This window comes from Marmota marmota, unplaced genomic scaffold (assembly GCF_001458135.2).
Source record: "Marmota marmota marmota unplaced genomic scaffold, marMar, whole genome shotgun sequence".
NCBI lineage: Eukaryota > Metazoa > Chordata > Mammalia > Rodentia > Sciuridae > Marmota > Marmota marmota.
In genome coordinates this window covers 5,507,160-5,528,300 of record NW_026000048.1, presented here as the reverse complement: position 1 = coordinate 5,528,300, position 21,141 = coordinate 5,507,160, and the positions used below count along the sequence as shown (strand labels likewise).

The following is a 21,141-nucleotide window of genomic DNA, read 5'->3' as shown; positions in this document are numbered from 1 at the left end:
CGCTTACTTTGATTGGTCCTAAGTAGGAAATGGGACCAAAGTTAGGAACATGACAGTTATTAATGAAGTCCTGGCTATTTTAGGCTAAGTATTATAGAAGTTATTATTTAGCTTCTTGGATTGTAGGCCATAGTCCATTTGTGAATCTGGTCTTTTTCTTTGACTTTCATGATCTTTGTTCATAATAAATTTAAAAATACCACAGATGGCTGTCATTCCTGCAGAAATTTACAAGTTTAAATTTGCAAGTTTAAATCAATTCAAGGGTTTCTGTAGTTTTCTAAGTTCAATAAAGTGTGTACTTTATGATAAATCAGTATCTTTATAGTTTTGTAGTTTAATTGGAAGAGTTGTGATGTTTTCATAAGGATATATATATATATATGTGTGTGTGTTTATATATATATATATATATATATATATATATATATATATATATATATTTACATATACAGTGCTTGTTACATAGTAGACAATAAATGATAACTAGCTATTGCTTTTTTAACTGTTTGTTTTAAACTTCATTCCATCATTCCATTCTACATTTTACAATGAAACATCTTGAAAATAATTCTGTTTTTAAGAATGTGTTTTTTCTTCCTGTTGGCAATCATGTTGTTTGATACATTGTTTAATACCTTTCTTCTATTTATAATTCTGCTTCAACTCATATCTGCCATGGTAGAAGAAGGCAATGACACATCAAAATCTCTGAAGATATAATTTGGCTTAAGAAGAATTAATAGAATGATTCTCTTTTCAAACAGCAGCCTTACCATTTCTAATTATGCTTCATTTGTATTAAAACTAGTTAATGAAAAAATAATTTACATTGTTCAGAAACCCATCAAATAATATTAAAGAAAGCATGTTGGAGTCAAGGGAAATCACAGTGGCATTAAATAAAAAAAATGTAATAAACCACAATAGTTCCTTAATGTATTATTTTATGACTTCAATATGTAATGAACCACGCTAGTTCCTTAATGTATTATTATTATTATCATTATTTATTTATTTTTTAGTTTTCGGTGGACACAACATCTTTGTTTGTATGTGGTGCTGAGGATCAAACCCGGGCCACACGCATGCCAAGTGAGCGCGCTACCGCTTGAGCCACATCCCCAGCCCTTAATGTATTATTTTTTGACTTCAATTTTATTATTGGGTATATTTAAAAATATATTCAATATATGGACAAAAATATTTGTATATATGGATAGAAATTTTCGAAAAGATGAAGGACTATCACTTCTAGCTTACATTTCAATCTTTTAAACCCTCTCCCCCACTTTTTAAGTGGAATGTCCTGTGGGGCCTATAAAAAGGCCACTTGTAATCTTAAAGTCTTATGAAATTGAAAAAATTTTCCCATAAGAATTTAAAATAGATACTAGATTTTGAGTCTGCCTTCTATAAAAAAAATGTGTGTCTTTCCAAGATTTTTGGAAGTCTGGCACTGTCACACATGCTTTCTGGACATAATTTGTTTTTTAGGTTTCTTTTTTCCATAGGAATTCAAAATAAATAGACGCTTATTATTAAAATGGGGGAAAATAGCATTACTGTAAAGCTGATTACAGATAATACTGGAAAGAATCTACCATTGACTTGGAAATGTTTTTCCGTTCGTTAATGTCTTAAGAATTCTTAAGAGCTATTTTTCTTTCCAACTTTTAGACATCAAACTCTTTCCGAGCCGGACATGGTGGTGTATACCTGTAATCCCAGCAGCTCAGGAGGCTGAGGCAGAAGGACAACAAGTTCAAAGCCAGCCTCAGCAATTTAGTAACCTGTCTCAAAATAAAATATAAACAGAGGTGGACATGTGGGTCAGTAGTTAAACGCCCCTCTGGTTAAATCCCCTATGCCAACCCCCCCCCCCCAAAAAAAAAACAAAACAAAACAAAAATACCTTTCTGAGGTCAGTATAGTTATTTCTGTGTGATAAAAAGTATTAATAGCTTTGATTTGTAATTTTTCTTAATACTTGTCCTATACCCAAAAGGAAACGCTTATTAAATATTTTAAGTGCCACTGTGAATGCTACTTTGTAACATATATTTGTATTAGATTAAAAATAATCTTTTGAGATCATTAATTGCTGCTTCTCAACCCACTCCTCACAGATGGCTCTCTATGTAGTTATATAATAGCACTTTTCTAGAGCAGCGTTTTTAAAAGTCTAATCTGTGCACTTATGTAGGAAAGAGAGCCTGTCATCCACATAATCTTTTATCATTTATCATATTATATCTTCATATTATTAAGTGACATGAATTATAATTTATTTCAGAAGACTTTTTTATTAAAATGCCTTGTTCCAGCTTTTAATCAAAAAAACTTTGTTGTTCCTTGACTATGCCCCAAATATAAACACATTTCACCACCTCTCATGCTCACATGTTGTATCAACTGCAATAACCTCCTAATTGGTCTTTTGTAATTCCATCTTTGCTACATAATAGAGTGAGTCTTTAAAAATATATATCACATTGTTTCTGCTTATTTCCCAATTGACTAAATCAAATTTAGCAATGGTCCACCAGTTACTCCATGATCTAGCCCCAGTCATCTTTCTGACCTCATCTATCATTCCTCACTTTGTTTCACTCAATTCTAGTCACCCTGTGTTATAGTTTGGATGTCAGATGTCCCCCAAAAGCTTAGGTGTGAGACAATGCAAGGTTTAGAGGAGAAATAATTGGGCTGAGAGCCTTAATCCAATCTGTAAATTAATCCAATGATGAATTAACTGGGTGGAGACTGAAGAGGGGTAGGGTGTAGCTGGAGAGGATGGTTCCCTAAGAGCATGCTTTTGAGGTATATATTGTGTTTGGCCAGAGGAGTCTATCTCTGCTTTCAGATCATTATATGAACTACTTTCCTCCACCACACTTCTGCCAAGATATTCAGCCTACCTCAAGCCCTGAGGAATGGAACCGGCTGTCTATGGACTGAGACCTCTGAAACCGTGAGCCCTCAAAGAAACTTTTCTTTCTCTGCAATTGTTCTAGTCCAGTCTTTTAGTTGCAGCAGCGAAAAAGCCAACTAAAACACCTTGTTTTCTTTGAAGTTACTTGAACACACCCAATAGAATTCTACTTCAAAATCTCGGCACTTGCTATTCTTCTGTCTAGAATACTCTTCCCCCAAATACTACATGGCCTAGGTCTTTCCTTCAGTCTTTGCTCCAATTTTGTTATTATCATCAGAGATTTTCCTTGTGATCTTTTAGAAATAACAAACTACCCTCTTCCTAACTCTAGTCTTCCTACCATGCCTGATTCACTTTATGTGACCACCTGATATTTTATATATTTGATTACTATTTTGTCCCCCAACCAACTTGCACAAAAGAAAGGATTTCATCTTTTTTTTTTTTCCCAGTAGAATTCCCATTATCTACAACAATGTCCAATACCAGGTAGGTATTCAGTAGTAATACTGAATGAATGAATTTAACACTGCCTCCAGTAGATATATATTTTTTAAATTTTACTTTCCCTGAACTAGTTTTTCCTGGTTCTTCTATTTCTTAGTCTCAAGAGATGGTAGCTTCTTTTTCTCTGCTCTTTCACTACTTCTTAATGATAGGCTATAATTGGTATAGAGAAGGTTTCAGAAAGATATATTCAGATAAAGTTCATCCTAAACTTCAAGTAAAAACCAGCTTGAGGCAGGAGGATCGATCATAAGTTCAAAGCCAGCCTAAGAACTTAAGAGACCCTGTCTTAAAAAATAAAAAGGATGGGGGATGTAGCTTGGTGGTTAACTACTCCCCAGGGGTTCAACATCTGAAACCAATAAACAAACAAACAAATAAATAAATATCAGCTTGAGTGAAGAACTCTAGCTTTTTGCAGAGTAACTTACAATGGGCTTATCAACATCTTGTTGCTGAAACTAGGTTTTTTTTTTTTTTTTCCCTCCCTATTTCTCAAAAAGGGATTGACATATCCAAGGGATTGACATATCCTGACGGGAATGTAAGTTATATAAAGGACTGTAGTTTATCTAAAATAATGTTCAGTGAACAACAGGGACTTCTGAAAAGATGGAGTAGACAGGAATTACTATTTTTACAGATAAAAACCAGACAGATGACAGTCAACAGGACAAGTAAGTTAACATTTATTTGACAGCTTTTTGTGTACAGGCACATTCTAAGCACTTTACATTCACTAAATTTCACAAGGCCCTTGGGTACTAATATAATGCACTGTGCAGAGACATTAAGAGATAGTAAGCAACTCAAACAAGGTCATTCATTTTGTAATTGGAACCAACCGCATTGCAATGGAAAGCAACGTCTTCATTATTTTTTACATGACTCCTCTTCCAGATACAGCTTTCTGAAACCCCAGTCTAGGGTCTACCCTTTCCAGACTCCGACATGCAAAGAAGGATTCTGGCTTCCGAAAAACATTTTATTGAAAAACTCGCTTTTAGGTTCAAACTCCGTGAGAGTTTTGGTCGGAGCATCTGCAGCCCATGACCAATCGGCTGTGGAGCACAGAACCAGTGTGGCTATTCCTCTGCCTCTGGGAAGGGCCAGGAGGAGAGTGTCAACAAGCCCGCCCCTCCTCGCAGGGCTGGGCAGCCGCAGTCGGGGCCTCACGGACGTCAGCTCCAGGCCGAGCCCTCAGTCGCTCGGGCTGCCCACCGCACTCGGCCCCCCGGAACCGGTGCCCTGCCCGTCCTTACCCCGGTCCCCGCGCTCTCCATCCCCGGCCTAGGCCCACATCCTCCCCGGGATCCCGCACTCACCTCCCGTCCAGCTCTGGCCGGGGGGTGTCGGCCGAAGGACCCGCGGCGCCATCCCCGTTGAGTACTGAGGCCCAGCGGCTTCGCCTTCGCGGCCGAGGCTGCTTCTGAGCCGCCGGCTCTAGCTCCATGTCGTGGAAGAGTGGGTGGGGCGGTGGCCGGGTGCCCGGGAGACCGACAGGGACGGGCACAGTGCCCGCCGCTTCTATGAGGCAGCAAGTGCCTGTTAGAAAGCCGCCACCACCACCATCATCCGGGGATTTGAAAATGGCGGCTGCGCAGCGATCACCCAATCAAGAGCAGGCGGTGGTTGCTAGGGGACGTGGAGTCCCGCCCCCTCCTCTGCCAGACCTGAAGGCGCCCAGGGAAAGGGAGGGAAGAAAGACTGGAGGGGAATTGGGAAAGTTTGGTTTTCATTCCGACTGTATTTCTCAATCCCCTAGTACTTCTTTCACTGTTTATTAGGACTTTTACTGCAGTCCAAGGCAAATGGACTGGAAGCATTTCAGGTCACTAGATCTTCTTTAGCGTTTAGGGAGGATAGAGGTTATAAGTAATGACCTATACTGAAGCTTGGTTATTGACTATACTAAATTATTCTTGTGAGATATATCCCCAATTGCCAAAGATCATGGAACTGTCTTTGGAAACCCGGGCTGTTTCTAGGAAACCAGTGAAATCTAGTTATGAGCCCTATGCTAGGAGACAGTGACTTCTCTGCGTCTAAGAAGGCAGCTAAAGGAACTAGTAAATAAAATAAAGGACCTTCTCAAGAAGACAATTGTGAAACAAATGAACGTGTTCTTTGATTTTAAATATTGTACTGCATGTGTTAAAGTCTTTAAAAATTTTCTCTTATTTGGCATTATAAATCCATTTCTTGGAATTTATCCTAAGAAATAAAATTATCTGTACATGAAGATATATTAATGGCATTGTTGTTATAGTAGAAAAATTAAAGACAACTAAACCAAACAATGATAGGAAAATTGCCAATTCTGGCTCATCTACTGGAAATAATATTTTCAGCCAATAAAAAAAATTGGGACGTGTAATAGAATAATACATTGTAATTTTCAGTAAAAAACATGGAACATAAAGGTGTATTCAGTATATTCAGAGTCATGAATTGCAAAATATTACATAGTGTATGAAGATGTCTGTAGGTATCAGACTTTTGGGCATTTAAAACATTTTAAATTTTACTTTCTTATGTTGAGTACTTTTTTGAAAAGAGTGAGATACTGAACTTGTATTACCTTTACAACCCAAGGGTAAAATGCTTTAGTTTGAAAAGGATAAGAAGTTAGGGAGTAGGATATCCTTCACTAATAAACACCTTTACCCCACCTACTCTTCCCTCAAAATTAAAGAAGGAAGTACTGTTTTAGTACAGTTACAACATAATAATACAGACTGTAATCCCAGATAGAGCTTTATAGGATGCAGATATTTGGACGAAACCACATATTTACCCACAGGAACAGGTGAGATCCTTGGAAGTCAGAGTTTGTTTTCAGTTCTGCAGGTCCTAAAACTGGTTTTGGTGGTGTATTGAGAGGTGGCCCATCCTTTTGGAACCTGTAACAATCACTGTGCTAGTTGTTGAATATTTCTAAATCTATGATCATTAATCGACACTTAAAGATGATCATTAATCGACACTTAAAGATTTCTTTAAGTGTCGATTAATGATCATAGATTTAGAAATATTCTCTTGGAGGATTTCCAAAATTTTTAGCCATATGCATTTGATTGAAATTGTTAGGCAGATTAATTTTAAATAGATTAAACAACTAGCACACTAATATAAATTAATATGTAATAAATAATGATAAAATCTATTCCTTAGATAAATTAAACACTAGTTTTACAATACTGCTGATCAAGTGATATATATTTTATAGTGCAAAGCATTTATCAAATCCAATCCAATAATTTTCTAATTATTTGTTGATTTTGGTGTAATGTTTTGTTTGCCACTATTATTACTAGTTAAATGGAGCTTGAAATTACATACAGAAATGAAATAAATTTATGAACAAAGACTTTCCTATTAAGGAACTAGTAGTCTTAATAATCAGGAAATTTCTCTTTAGGTCATCAATAATTTTTTCTTTTTGTTTTGAATACTCTTTTGATAAATTCATAGCAATTACACTCAAGAGAATGAATGTGTGTATATGCGCATGTGTATAAATACATATGATGTAATAATTTTAAAAATAAAAAATAAATTTAGTATCTTTATTATTGTTATAAAAATGTTTATTAGATTAATTTTTAGTTATGTCAAACTTAATTGCTTCTGCCAAATGGAAGACATTGTAGTCCAATAGTTAAATATGTGGTTCTCAGGAAGTAGTGATTCAAATCCTGGCTTACCTACTCAAGGTTTAAACAACTTCCCTGCCTATCAGTGTCCTTGTAAAATGTTTATGGGGGGCAAGGGTCATGATAATTATACTTATAGTACTGCAGTGAGTTAATATGCCTTTAGAAGAATCATCGGCATAGTCAGACCTATGCTGCCTTAGCTTCAATGCCATGAACAAAATTCAAGTTGTTACAAGTGAAGGGTGGGAATTGAGTGGGTATTAAAAATTCATCCATAAAATGGAGGTAGAATTCGATGCCTGTAGTGAAAGTTACAGCTCCTGTACAAAACCATGTGACAGTATCCTGAGATACTGCCAGCAGAGTTAGATGGCTATGGGTCTGGGAGGTCAGGATCTGGTGTTCGTCATTGGGCTGCCAGAGCCTGCCATGCTGGGGAGATACACAATGGTGGGAGTTCGTGTGCCTAGGCAGAGGACTTGGCTGATGTGCTCAGTGGTACCTCCTGGACTGCCTAAGATTGAGTGGGCATTCCTTACCACCTGGGATTCCTAGGAGAAGCTGTTGAGGGCCCTGGAGGCTGGACTTTTAGGATAACACTGAGCCAGATATTGAGCCAGGCACTCTTTAGTTTCTGGATTGTGGGGCAGGGGAGGCCCCAAGGGGTGGGGTGGGACTGGGACAGGTGGGGCAAACTTAGGGGACCCAGAAAAGTAGTTACAACTAGTACAAAAGTGATTTATTATTTTTTTCTAACAACCAGTAAGCTTATACTAGTTTGTGCCAGCTGTATATAACTTGGGCTTCAAAGGGAAAATACTGGAAATGCCCATTACTTCCCTTTTCTTCTGCCATCCCAACAATCTGATTTACCACTCTGCATTTTAGATACTTCAGTTCTTTCATCAAATCTTCAGATTCATATTTGCAGAAACATCAGAATTAGAAGAATGCTTTAAAGACACCGGACCTATTATTTTTCTTATGCTACCAATGGGAAGGTCACCTTTATGGTAATTATCTTCAAGGAAAAATTTCAGTTATCTCTGAGAAACAGAAGTGTATGATGTATAGGCACAATAAGGCAGTATATTTGAAATCAGGTTTGTTATCTTTTAAAATCTATCACGTGTGGCTATTTCTTCTATCTATCTATCTATCTATCTATCTATCTATCTACCTACCTATCATGTAATTACTGTATTGGTCGGCTTTCAGATATTTCAATGAGGAAAACTAAAATTCCAGAGATGGGATATTAGCTGTTGGTTGAGAGAAGGTGAATAAAAGTTAACAATATAAATGTGTGACCAGAGAAGGCACTATTGATCAGAAGTACACTGAATTTTTTTTATGATTATATGATCTTATTAAGAGATCACAGAAGATTTAAAAGGCTGAATTGTGTTCCTAGTGGGAAGGAAGGATGGAGGAGGAAAAGGAAAGGGTTTGGCTTGATGGGAGGGAATAATAGTAGACAGTGATTTTGGTGGCTTCCAGGGTTGCCAAAAGAGTATTTTCAAAGAGAACTTCAGAAACCTCAGAATATCGATCAAAATAATTTTGAAAACAAAAAAATTCCTTGCTGACAAGGTTTTCTTTCTTAGCCAGCGAATTGGCAAGTGGATTGACTGACCCATTCACTGAGTAATATTTCAGGAAGAAACTTTGAAAAGAAAGGGAATCCTAATTATAAACGCCACATTTTTATCACATGGAAATTTTTTCATTTTTTCAAGACCTAAGGACAGCTACCAAGTGTTGTTGAACCAGTAGTGCGTGCGTGTGTGTGTGTTTGTGTGTGTATGTATGTAGGTATATATATATGTGTGTGTGTGTGTGTGTGTGTGTGTGTGTGTGTGTGTGTATATAATTTATTTCAAGGAATTGGTTTCCATGCTTATGGATGCTTAGGTCTATAGAGTCTGAGATCCCAAAGGCAGGCAGGCAGGCTGGAAAATTTTTGAGTTGGTGCTGAAACAGAAGTTGTAACACACAGCAGAAATTTCTTCTTTCTTAGGAAGACTTTGGGCTGGGGATATAGCTCAGTTGGTAGAGTGCTTGCCTCACATGCATAAGGCCCTGGGTTCAACCCCAAGCACCAAAAAAAAAAAAAAAAAAAAAAAAAAAACCTCAATGTTTTCTCTAAATGCCATTCAAATAATTGCAAGAGGCACACATATATTATTGAGTACAAAAAGAAAGTGTTTGAATACTATTCAAAAACTATACTTAAATAGTGATATTAATATTTTATCACAGAGATTTTAAAGCAAAAATTATTAGTACCAATGGTGATTCAAAATAATGTTTCAGTTCCACAGAAAATATTAATTTAAAATTTATATGCTCTTGATGACATAGTCTCAAAATACATCAAGCAAAATTTGACAGAAAAAGAAATGGTAGATGAATCCATAATCATAGCATAAATTTTGACATATCTTTTAAAATAATTGATACTGAAAATTTGAACTACACAATAAATCAGTTGGACTTAATAGATCTATTTATTGATCTTACCTGTCTAAAACACATTCTTTTCAGGCATTCATGAAACATTTTCAAAAATGGACCATATGGCAGAATATAAAGGAAGTTGTAACAAATATATTAAGAGAGAAATCACTTAAAATGTTTCTGAACTTAATGCAATTAATAAAACATCACATGATGGTGGACATGCATGAGTGGGAGGTAGACATTTTTTGGTTTGCTCTATATATTTAGGATCTTTTGACTCTTGTTGAAGAGAAGCTATTCAAAAAGCACTCAAGTAATAAGAAAAGTTGATTTGCTATCACAGCAAATTTGCTTATACTCTTTCTTTTCCCCTATCAATGGTTAATGAATTCATAACCCAAGAGGAGAATTTTTAAAGATGCTTGTTATTTTCAGCATAGGTGTGTGATGAAAGCAGATTGTGATAAGCTGTCATTAACTCACCTGCAATTGGCACAAACTTTATCACAGGTCGTTTAAACCCATCACAGTCAATTTTAGACCAGAGAAGTGTAGAACTAAAAAGAGACGGTACTGCTTTAAGTGAAGAAAGTTTGCAGCCCTCAGGTGGAGTCATTTCCGGGTCCTGTGATTAAAGTGTAGATAGAAATGATTGCTCCTCAATCATTACCACTGGGCAGTAGGGGCAAGTGCAGATCAGCATGGTAAGTGGCTTGGTACCTGCACATTGTTGACAGTGCTGATTTGGTGCTGAGGCAAATTTTACTCATCTTTTCCTCCACCCAAATTTCTCAGTAAAGTCTTACTACAAGAGAAGAACTTTTAAAATAGACATTTGTTTCTTTCAGTACCCATTCGACGTTGGGAGCAGATTTGAATAGGTTCTAATCTGTTCATCTGTAGCTTTGCTTCTCTCAATGTGAAGGTAGGTTGGTTTGCAATCCTTCACTGCTGTATTAAAGCACTGAAGCAAGAAACTCTCCTTTAGTTTTTACATTTGTTTTTGAACCACTATGCTTATTTTTCTGTAGAAATCAATTGCTTAATTTCCATTTATGCTTTGGAGTCTCTGGGGACTTCAGACCCAGGCTACTATTGCTAGGATCATAAATGCGTGGCAGGGTAAAGTGCACACTTTCTTTGCTCTCCATTTCTTTGAGTATAATAATGAATATTGTGTTTACAATAATTCTGTTTTGAGACCATCTTTTAAAAAATTTTTGTCCTTTTTAGTTTTACATGACAGTAGAGTCATTTTGATATATTTATACAAACATGGAGTACATCTTACTCTAATCAGGATCCCAGTCCCGTGGATGTGCACGATGTTGAGACTGACTATGGTGTATTCATATATGTACATAGGAAAGCTATGTCAGATGCATTTCCCTGTCTTTCCTATTTGGGAACCATCTTCTAAGGCCCACTTCATCTGTAATCTCTTCTATGGATGTAATTTTAAGTATCTTAGAATTTTTTGTCCTTAATCAAAGCAATCTTTAAAACTGATTTCATCTCTAATAATCTGTTGTACTCTCTCTCCAGCATTTTACAATTTGTTAATTTTTTTCTCTCAAGAATTATGCCTTCCAACAAGAGGAATATGTCTAGTAATGGAATGTTCTGTATCTTAACTATAAATGCTATTATTCTGGGGTGATGTTTTACTATGGTTTTGCAAGATATTTCCTCAGAGGGCAAATGACTAAGAGGTACATGAAATTTTTTTGTGTCATTTTTTTTTTAAAACTGCATATGAATCAACAGTGATCTCAATCTTAAATGTTTAATTAAAAATTATGCTTTCCTAGTAATTCAAATAAGCTGGGTAGCAGCATTCATTTGTGTGCTGTGACCTGTCAGTGTTGAGATTTTGTGGACATTTTGCAGTCTTACAGTGTTTCATACTGTGACTAGTATTTTAGTAGGAGGGAGAGGATAAGAGAAGACTAAGGTGAACATGGTCTTCTACACCCCTGGACCCAGGTCTCTTATAAACCCAGCTCCCTCTAAAGCCAAGCAAGGGGCTTGTTGAACCAAGTGATTCCTGCTGAGTTACAAAAGGACAGTATTACTCTGTTTGAACCACATGAAGAGCAGTGATGAATTTTTTTTGTTAATGATTATTTTTACTGTGAATCCTGTGAGCTACGACCTCATTTGGGTGGAGTACAGGACAGGATGATGGACAGCTGCGGAAGAGTTAGTGAGAGAAATGTACATGTAAACTTTACTGATTAAGAGACTCTAATGATGTGTAAACAATGAACACTCTCTTCCCCTTTCTCAATTTTAACTTAAATTTGGGGAAATAAAGCTTTGATCTGATTACAGTAGCTAATGTAGTCATAGCATTTATAGTCTGTCAGGTGGGGAGAGGAATGAAAACTCTTTGCAGATAAAGGCATTTGAAGAATGTTTGCAATGGAATGTGTTGTTTTGATTTTTATCTACCAAATAGAAGTAGGAATACAAGTTCTAAGGAAGGTGTTTTCAAAGTTAAGTTCTCAGCCTTTATCATGAGACTGACAGTTACACAGAGAAGAAACAAGAAGGAAGTTCTCCTAAACACGTAGCTTGGACTTCTCCTGAAGAAGGCTGCATTATGCCTCCTGAATCCAAGACACAAAGTACAAGGTTTTGAGGCTGCTGAGCATGAACAGAGTCCAAGTCAGATTGCAGGGGTGTGGCTGGTCAGAACTTGCTCTCTCCTATTGAGAAGAGGTCTGTGTTGACCATGGCCAGTTATTGATGGGGAGGTCCAAGGTCTTTTTATAGTGGAATCTGACTTTGAGACAGTGCAGTTATGGAGCAGCTCAGGGTTGCCCCTCGGCTGACCAGGTCAGCAGACAGCTTGAAGGGCCTGATGATTTGGAAGAGAGGCTCCTCCTTATCTCTCTGACAAGGACTTGTTCTAGGACCACTGGCAATCAAAATGTAGCAATATTAAAATCAGCAATTGCTGTGACTTTAGATTTCTGGGATTTAACCTTTTCTTTTCATCTCAAAAAAGTAAATAATTTTGCCTGCTTAAATTACTAAAAAAGTTGTTTGATTTAAAAAATGGGATGGAAGCTGGTGAGAAGAAAATAGTAGGTTTAGATAAGAAAAAAATTACTTACTATCCAGATGTAACTAGGATTAATATCTTGATGCATTCATTTTCTGTGCCTTTTAAAAAATGGATAGAGCATCATACCCCATAAATATAATAATGTGTCTCAGATGCTTTGTACTTGATTTTTTATCTTAAGCATTTTCCACATATTATTTTTTTTGGTAAATATTTAAGAATTATATGATATGCTCTTTGATTGAAGTAAAATTCTTTAAATAAATATCTGACAATAGATGAACGCAAGTAGATTGAGTAGATGGTTGAGCAGATTGGTTCTTGGTTTTCACCATTATAAATTATAATATTATGAATGCCAAAATCTTTGTTTTTCAGGGCCTCTCTTTTGTAATTCATTTGTTTATGCCACTTGCCTATTTGTCTAGCATATGTCTTAAGAGTTTAAAAAAATCAGGGTATATGCAATTAATTTATACATAGCCCTTTATACAATACATATTTATATATATCAATTTGTTATGGTATAGAAGTTTTACATTTTGGGATTGATAAAGCTATTATATTTTGTCCTTGGCAAAGTTTCTACTAATTTTAGCTTAGACTATTATTTCTTATATAGAGCAAATATGCACAATAAATATAAAATTTCAAGGTCTGAAAAGATAACCTCTTTTATTTGTCTGTGATGATTTATAATACCTGATTAGGTTGAAAATTGATTTTGGTTTTATTCCTTTACAATAACTAGCTAAATTTTTTTCTGGGTGAGTTGGTATGACACCAACACTCACATACTATGCATACACATACACATACCCATTTCCCCATGCACGCTCACATGTGTACATACACATACTCATAGATTATATGTATTCTTAACTGAGTTTTAACTCAATGTACAATAGGTGCTTAATTTATATTGTTGAAATAAACTTTCTAATAGCATTTAAGCCAATGGTTCAGTTGTCTCTGAAGTTTAGCTTATGAACTCTGGTCTTTGGTTTCCATAGGACACTTTTGATTATCATCAGAAGATATTTATCTGTGGGCTTTAGCTTGATTCATCTGTAGTTAGAAGTGCTGAGCAACGGTGCGGTGCTCATGGTCTGAGTGCTTGTCCAGTTCTAACTCACTGTGGCTTATTTCAGAGGGAGTGCCTTTCCATTCACATTGGTCAAGCTGGCGCCCAGATTGGGGATGCTTGTTGGGAACTCTATTGCCTGGAACATGGAATCCAGCCAGATGGCATCGTTCTTGACAGTCAACAGAATCAGTTGGAAAATTCTAAAATGAAGCACATGAATGCATCTTTTGATACCTTCTTTCATGAGACGAGGGCTGGGAAGCATGTGCCCAGAACACTGTTCATGGACTTGGAACCAACTGTTATAGGTAACATAAGGTTTATGTTCTAGTGTACTTCACCAGGTCCACAATCAAACAAATCAAATGGGCAGAGCATGAGATTGTACTAAGCCATCTGAACAGAATCATATAAACCTTTTCCAAATTTAGAGCCTCATTTGATAGCCATTTAGGGTGATGAACATGACAAACATACCCAAAGAGGAGACTAGGTCTTTTTATGTATGTGATGAAACTAATTAAAACCTTGTTAATTTGTCTGCTCATGTATTGTAATAGAACACTGAATTTTTCCTGGATTTGTGAGCCTGCTGCCTGCAGCTACTGGCAAAGAATTTAAAAGTTTGTCATTATTTTGCTTATCAAGAGTAGAATATTTGAAGATAATTTCAAAGCAGCAAGGAACCAAATAAATATTCAAATTATGGGGGGGAAATCAATACCAATTTATGATTAGTAATGATAGACTTTGTTGTATCTTGGGAAAACACTCTTGAGGGCTAGAGAAATGGGGCTAGAGAAATATTGGAGAGAGAAGAGTTTATACTGACATGGAAAACAACTAGAGAGCAGGGTAGATTTGGGTTTGAGATTGTGTGTCAGTTATCTGTTCCTGTATAATAAATACCCTCAAACTCGGTGGTTTAGGGTTATAATCACTATGTTGTTCATGAATCTGCAACTTGGTGGGGCTCAGAGAAGACAGCTCCTCTTTGTTCCACAGGGTACCAGCCAGGGAGGTTCAGATGGGAGCTTGGAAAAAGGGGATCTACTTTGAAAGAGGCTCACTTACATGGTTGGCAAGTTGGTGCTGGTTGTAGGCTGAGATGTAGGCCAAGCATGCAGGTAGGGCCTTGGTTACTCTTTGAGATGTAGGCTTTCTGTGGGCTGCTTTGGCTTCCTCACAGCATGGTGGCTGGGTTCTGAGTGCAAGCATCACATGAGAATAAGAGAGAAGACCATGGCACTTTTATCACGTAGCCCAGGAAGTCATACAGTGTCACTTTATCTATTCTGCATGGGTTGAGGTAGTTAACAAAAATCCACAAGGGTGGGGGGGGGGAGCATATGAATGAACCCTACCTACATGCAAGATTGGTGAGATTCTAGAAGCACATGTACAATGGGAAATATTTTTGTAGAATATAATCTGCCTGTAATATAAAAATAGAGGCCATTCACACTAGATTGGAGTTGATTTCCTTGTAAGAACAGAGACAAAAAAAGTGACAAACTGATGGGGGCAGGTTGATTGATGTCACTGTAAATTAAAAAACAGAATGTTTTATTAAGAGGAGTGGGTTAGAAATGCTGAGGCCAAGAGACCCATATATAAATTCAGTATTACTCTGTAGATTCTGTGAAAGAGTAAAAAATAAGAAATTACTGATGGCTTTAAGAACAAATGAGTTGGTCATGGTGGTGCATGCCTGTAATCCCAGTGACTTGGGAGGCTGAGGCAGGAGGATCACAAATTCAAAGTCAGCCTCAGCAACTTAGTGAGGCTCTAAGCAACTTAGTGAGACCCTGTCTCAAAACCAAAAAATAAAAAGGGCTGGGAATGTGGTTCAGGGTTAAGCACCCTTGGGTTAAATTTCCCATACCAACCAATCAATAAACAAAACAAAACAAGACACCAAACACCACTACCAACAAAAAACCCCAAATAAAACAAAGAAACCCCATAATGCCCCATAACACCCCCCCAAAACAAAAACCAAAAAACAAAAAATCACCAGATGAGACTGGTATGGAGGCTAAGATAAACAATTATGTTACAGTGTGATTCAAGTTATAAATGCCTAAAGATAATACATAAATTTTTATGCAAGACCAAGGGGAGTTTGCAACTGTGAGCCTTAGCTGGAATCTAGTGTTCCAGGAACCTAGGCAAAGTGGATTATGTGTTTTTCAGTGGACTTTGGTCAGTGTAGTTGAAGGAGCAATGTGGATTTGAAGAGGCTAAATCCAGTTATCATGGACATCACAGCAGGTATTTTAGCTTTTGTTAATCAAAAATGCCAGGCAAATAGAAGGATTAAGGCCCAGGATCAGAAGCTGAGAAAGTCAAAAGACAGGAAGGTAGCAGCAACAATTGGAAGAAATTCCCTAGTCCTCTAGGACATAGCTCACAGGGAGGATGATTTTCAGGGTCCTGAGCCAGTTCAGACAGAGATAGAAGAAAAGTGCTGCAGGATTTAGGGGAAAAGCATTGGTTTTCCTTGTTTTATTCAACAAATAAGAGTGCCTCAGACATTCTAGGCAGTGTTCCTGACATTGGATATGTGTGTGTGTGTGTGTGTGTGTGCATGTATCTCAGTCTCTATGGAGACAACATTCAAGTGAGGTACAGACCAAGAAAAACACCCAGTAAACAGTTTTTCCGATGATGATGATAAGTGGTCTGGAGAAAAATAAAGCAAGGAGACGAGGAGGGGCATATTATATGTGTGTGCACAAGGAAAGCCTTAAAGAGAAGGAAATGAGGACATAAAGCCTATCTTTTTGGAAGAGATTAGAAAAGACTTCATGGACAAAGTGATCTTGCACTTGAGTTCTGAAGAATGGGCAGGGGAATTTCAATAATTCATGGGTGAGAGTAAAAGAAATCATGACCACAGACACATTCAGATGCTTGGGAATATTGTTTTGGCTTGAACCTGAGGAGGGCGTTAATGTACAGGAGTTATAGGAGGCTTAAACTGGAATATTTCTTTTATGGCAGAGAAGTATCATAATCTATTGGTGAAAAAATGTTACAATTGGAATCTTAGAAGGCAAACCATGGAATCTCCATGAATAAGATGTTTGATTTGTATTTGATAGGAAATAGAGGCCAGTGAATAGTTTAGATTTGGGAGAAAGGCAGATTTAGAACCATAATTTAAAGATTAATCACAAGATTTATTCATTAATGTACTTGGCACCTGCTATGTGCAACATAATGACACAAATAGCATGGATTGAAGAAAATTATAAGATTGTTGCAAGGGTAGGAAGTTATTCTAACTTTTTAGAGTTGAGTTGTCCCTCAAAATTTCATATGTGAGACAATGCAAGAAGGTTTAGAAGCCAAATGATTGGGTTATGAGAGCCTTAGCCTATTCAGTGCATTAATGCACTTGAATGGATTAACTGGGTAGTGGCTGTAGGCAGATAGAGTGTGGCTCTAGGGGCCATGCCTTTGGGGTTTATGTTTTGTCCCTGGTGAGTGAGAGGTCTCTCTGCTTCCTGGTGCCATGAAGCTGCTTTCTTCCACCACACCCTTATACCCTGATGTCTGCCTCACCCCTGACTCAGAGCAATGAAGTTGGCCATCCATGTCCTAAGACCTATGAAACCATGAGCCCCACATAAACTTTTCTTTCTTTAAAATTTCTCTTTTCATCTCTTTTGGTCACAATGGTGAAAAAGCTGACTGAAACAGAAATGTCTTTCAATGTCGGCCTCACTGAATTCCAGACCAACCTAGGACTTGATCCAAGAATATATTCTTTCTTTGTAGAATTTTCTATTGTTAGTAGATTGAAGACGCAGATAAACTCATGGAGGAAAATGAAAGATAGCTGAATATTTTTGGTTTTCACAAACTGTTTTGTGCATTCATCCTTCCTGCATTTGAGTCACAGGGTCATTTGAGTTTGTCGTGATTTTGTTGTTAAAATCTCTTATAAATAATACTGATTATAATTTAGATTGGTATACTTTTCATTCTATTTCAGCACATAGTTGGCGATTTTTAGAGAGGAATACTTGTCTCAAAATTCTAAAGCATTATGGAGTATTGAATGGGTTGAATAGTGTCCCCTCTAAACTAATATTTACCTGGAACCCCAGAATGTGACCATATTCGTAAATGGAGTCTTTGCAGATGTAGTTAGTTAAGATGAGGTCATGTTGGATTGGGTTAGGCCCTAAAGTCAAAGAATTGTGTCTTCCACAGGAAAAAAGAGAGGAAGAGGACATGTATGACAGAGGCAGCTACCACCCAAGGATTGTTAAAAGTCACTAGAAGTTGAGAGAGAGAGAGAGGGAGAGAGAAAGAGAGAGAGAGAGAGAGAACGGATTCTCCCTAGAGGCTCCCAAAGGAACCAACCACAACTTGATTTTAAACTTTTGGCTTCCTGAACTGTTAGAAAATAAATTTTTGTTGTTTTAAGACAAATTTGTTATGGCAGCCTTAAGAAAATAATACAGGGTATATGGTGGAAAATATACTTTCAACTTATATGTAAAAGATTCTACCTTTGTCTAGATTAAGAAACGCTAGTTCTGAAGTATGTTTGTTCTTTTACCACAACACTGGGGGAAAGGGTGGGGACAGTATGGAGCCCTGTGAGGATCAGCAAAGGGCTGACAGTTGAACTGCACTGACTACCTTTCCGCCTGCAGATGGGATCCGTACAGGAAAGTTACGTTCACTCTTCCACCCAGAGCAGCTTGTTAGCGGAAAGGAGGATGCTGCCAACAACTATGCACGAGGTCACTACTCTGTGGGCTCCGAGATCATCAGTCTTGTGCTGGAGAGGATCAGAAAGCTGGCAAGTGACCCCTCTCTCCTCTGATCAGGCCATACCTGGGCACTGGTGGTCTGCAGTAGGATGCACCAACATTATCTACAGGCACCACCATGGCCACCCGAGCCTTTCATCTGGGTGTCTTTGTGGGTGCTCAGACCTGGAAAAGGGTCCCAGTGTTGGTTTTGATTATACCTTGTTACATAAGAAGGGTGACAGAAGGCTTTTACTTACTAGGTGGTCCCATCTACACTTGCTTCTAATGCAGGGTTTATCTTGCTATCAGAGACTTTTGAAGCACTCTGAAGTGCATAATTTTCCAAGTCACCACTGCTTATGAAATTTATAGGACACAGATCCTACACCTGGAGATTGGTTACTGACAGCTCATTGTTCCATAAGGACCCAAGTCTGGAGTAGGTGGTTTGGCATAATCATTAGGTAATGTGATGTCTGCTACATCAGCAGTGTAGATGGAAGGTTTAGAAGAGATAGGTACTTCACCTACTATGGGGGCAACATTATTTCACTAGAATATTTTGCTCATCACTTTCTTTGTTACCGATAAAGGCCTTGCTTTTCATCATCTACCAATACACTCACTCATAGAGGCTAATGAAAGAGGGTAGAATATCTATGCTTTGCTTATATAGGTTGATTATCCCTTATCTGAAATGCTTGGGACTAGAAGTATTTTGGATATTTTTTTTTTTTCAGATTTTAGAGTGTTTTGCATATGTATAATGAGACATTCCAGGGATGGGACCCAAGTCTAAACACAAAGTTTATTTATGTTTAATCTATTCCTTATATACATAGGCTAAAGGTAATTTTATACAATATTTTCAGTGTCCCTATGTTTTGGCTATAACCTGTCACCATGAGATCAGGTATGGAATTTTCCTCTTGTAGCTTCATGTTAACACTCAAAAAGTTTGGGATTTTGAACTTGGGATGCTCATCCTGTAGTAAAACTCAAAAGAGCTTCCCCTACTCCAGAAGTACCACTTAGGTATACTCCAAAGTAACTATGCTTGTTGTGGAGTTAAAACGTAAACCAGTCCTCTCTGAAACTTGTTGACTTTGTTTTGGGGAACTTGTTGTGCCTTCCGGTTGTGCATTGATTTGGCTGCATTCTCACATTGCATGCACTTTTCCTAGGCAGAACAGTGCAGTGGACTTCAGGGATTCTTGATTTTCCGAAGCCTTGGAGGAGGTACTGGATCGGGATTTACATCTCTCCTAATGGAGCAGCTCTCCGTAGAGTATGGCAAGAAGACTAAACTGGAATTCTCTGTCTACCCAGCCCCTAGAATCTCCACTGCTGTAGTGGAGCCTTACAACTCCATCCTTACCGCCCATTCTACCATGGAGCACTCAGACTGTACCTTCATGGTGGATAATGAGGCCATCTATGACATCTGCCATCATAAACTTGGTGTTGAACGCCCCTCCTATGCAAGTATCAATAGGCTGATAAGTCAGGTGGTATCTTCCATTACGGCTTCCCTTCGGTTTGAAGGACCCTTGAATATAGACCTTATTGAATTCCAGACCAACCTAGTACCCTATCCAAGAATACATTTCCCCATGACAACCTTTGCCCCCATCATCTCTGCTGACAAAGCCTACCACGAGCATCTGTCAGTGCCCAACATCACTGCTGCTTGCTTTGAGTTGTCCAACCAGATGGTCAAGTGTGATCCTCAGCTTGGGAAGTACATGGCCTGCTGCTTACTATACCGAGGAGATGTGATCCCTAAAGATGTGAATGCAGCAATTGCAGCCATGAAGTTGAGGACCTCTGTTCAATTTGTAGATTGGTGTCCAACTGGTTTCAAGGTGGGCATCAACCATCAGCCACCTGTGGTGATGCCCGGAGGGGACATGGCCCAGGTCCAGAGAGCTGTCTGCATGTTGAGCAACACCACAGCAATTGCAGAGGCCTGGGACCGGCTCGACCACAAGTTTGACCTCATGTATGCCAAGAAGGCTTTTCTACACTGGTACATCACAGAAGGCATGGAACAAGGGGAGTTCTCAGAAGCCAGGGAAGATCTGGCAGCTCTGGAAAAGGATTATGAGGAGGTGGGGCTGAGTTTCTGATGTAAACAGGACTGGTGGAAACAATGTGAAGTTAAAATGTCATGCTTTCTGTTCAAGCCATTATATACTTAGTGGCTAGAGTTTCCCATACTAGAAGAAAAATGAAATCAAGTCAGGCAAGAACCTAAATTCCACACTAAATTAAATGGGTCTTTATTGATAATGCACGTATATTTCCTTATCTATGGTATAATTCATCTCTGCTGACTGGGAGCCTTCTGGGGAGTCTTTTGAACTGGGTCATGTCTAGGTGCTTTTTTTTTTTTTTAATTTTAGCTTTTATGTTAGAATGGAAACCGGTCTTTCTTCTTGCTTCCTTTAACTAAGAGAGTATTAAACCCTAAAGTTTATGCTTTTCCTTTTCTGTGCCTAAAGCGGAAAAACACTCATATTGATTGTGAATGTTATTTCCCCTGTATCTCTATTTTGTCTGTTGATTAAATAACACATATTTTCAGTCTGTTTCTTTTCCTTCCTTCCAACATGGGCTTTAAGGTTTCCATTTGCTTT

At 37.9% G+C, this 21,141-nt stretch overlaps 2 protein-coding genes across 2 annotated transcripts in view; one reads left to right on the top strand and one right to left on the bottom strand.

Annotated features, from left to right (window-relative positions):
- The window catches only part of Net1 (neuroepithelial cell transforming 1), a 31,073-nt gene extending 26,028 nt beyond the window's left edge, over positions 1–5,045 (bottom strand). Inside the window, exon 1 of the mRNA XM_015495159.2 lies at positions 4,771–5,045. Coding sequence (XP_015350645.1) covers positions 4,771–4,898 — 128 coding nt within the window. The 5' untranslated portion in view covers positions 4,899–5,045. The remainder of the gene's footprint in view (positions 1–4,770) is intronic.
- Positions 5,046–10,228: 5,183 nt separating this feature from the next.
- Positions 10,229–21,088, top strand: Tubal3 (tubulin alpha like 3). The gene is made up of 4 exons (XM_048812620.1): positions 10,229–10,271; positions 13,792–14,035; positions 18,401–18,553; positions 19,691–21,088. Exons 1-4 carry the CDS (start codon positions 10,269–10,271, stop codon positions 20,629–20,631), a joined length of 1,341 nt encoding a protein of 446 aa, XP_048668577.1. The 5' UTR covers positions 10,229–10,268; the 3' UTR covers positions 20,632–21,088.
- The last annotated feature ends 53 nt before the right edge of the window (positions 21,089–21,141 follow it).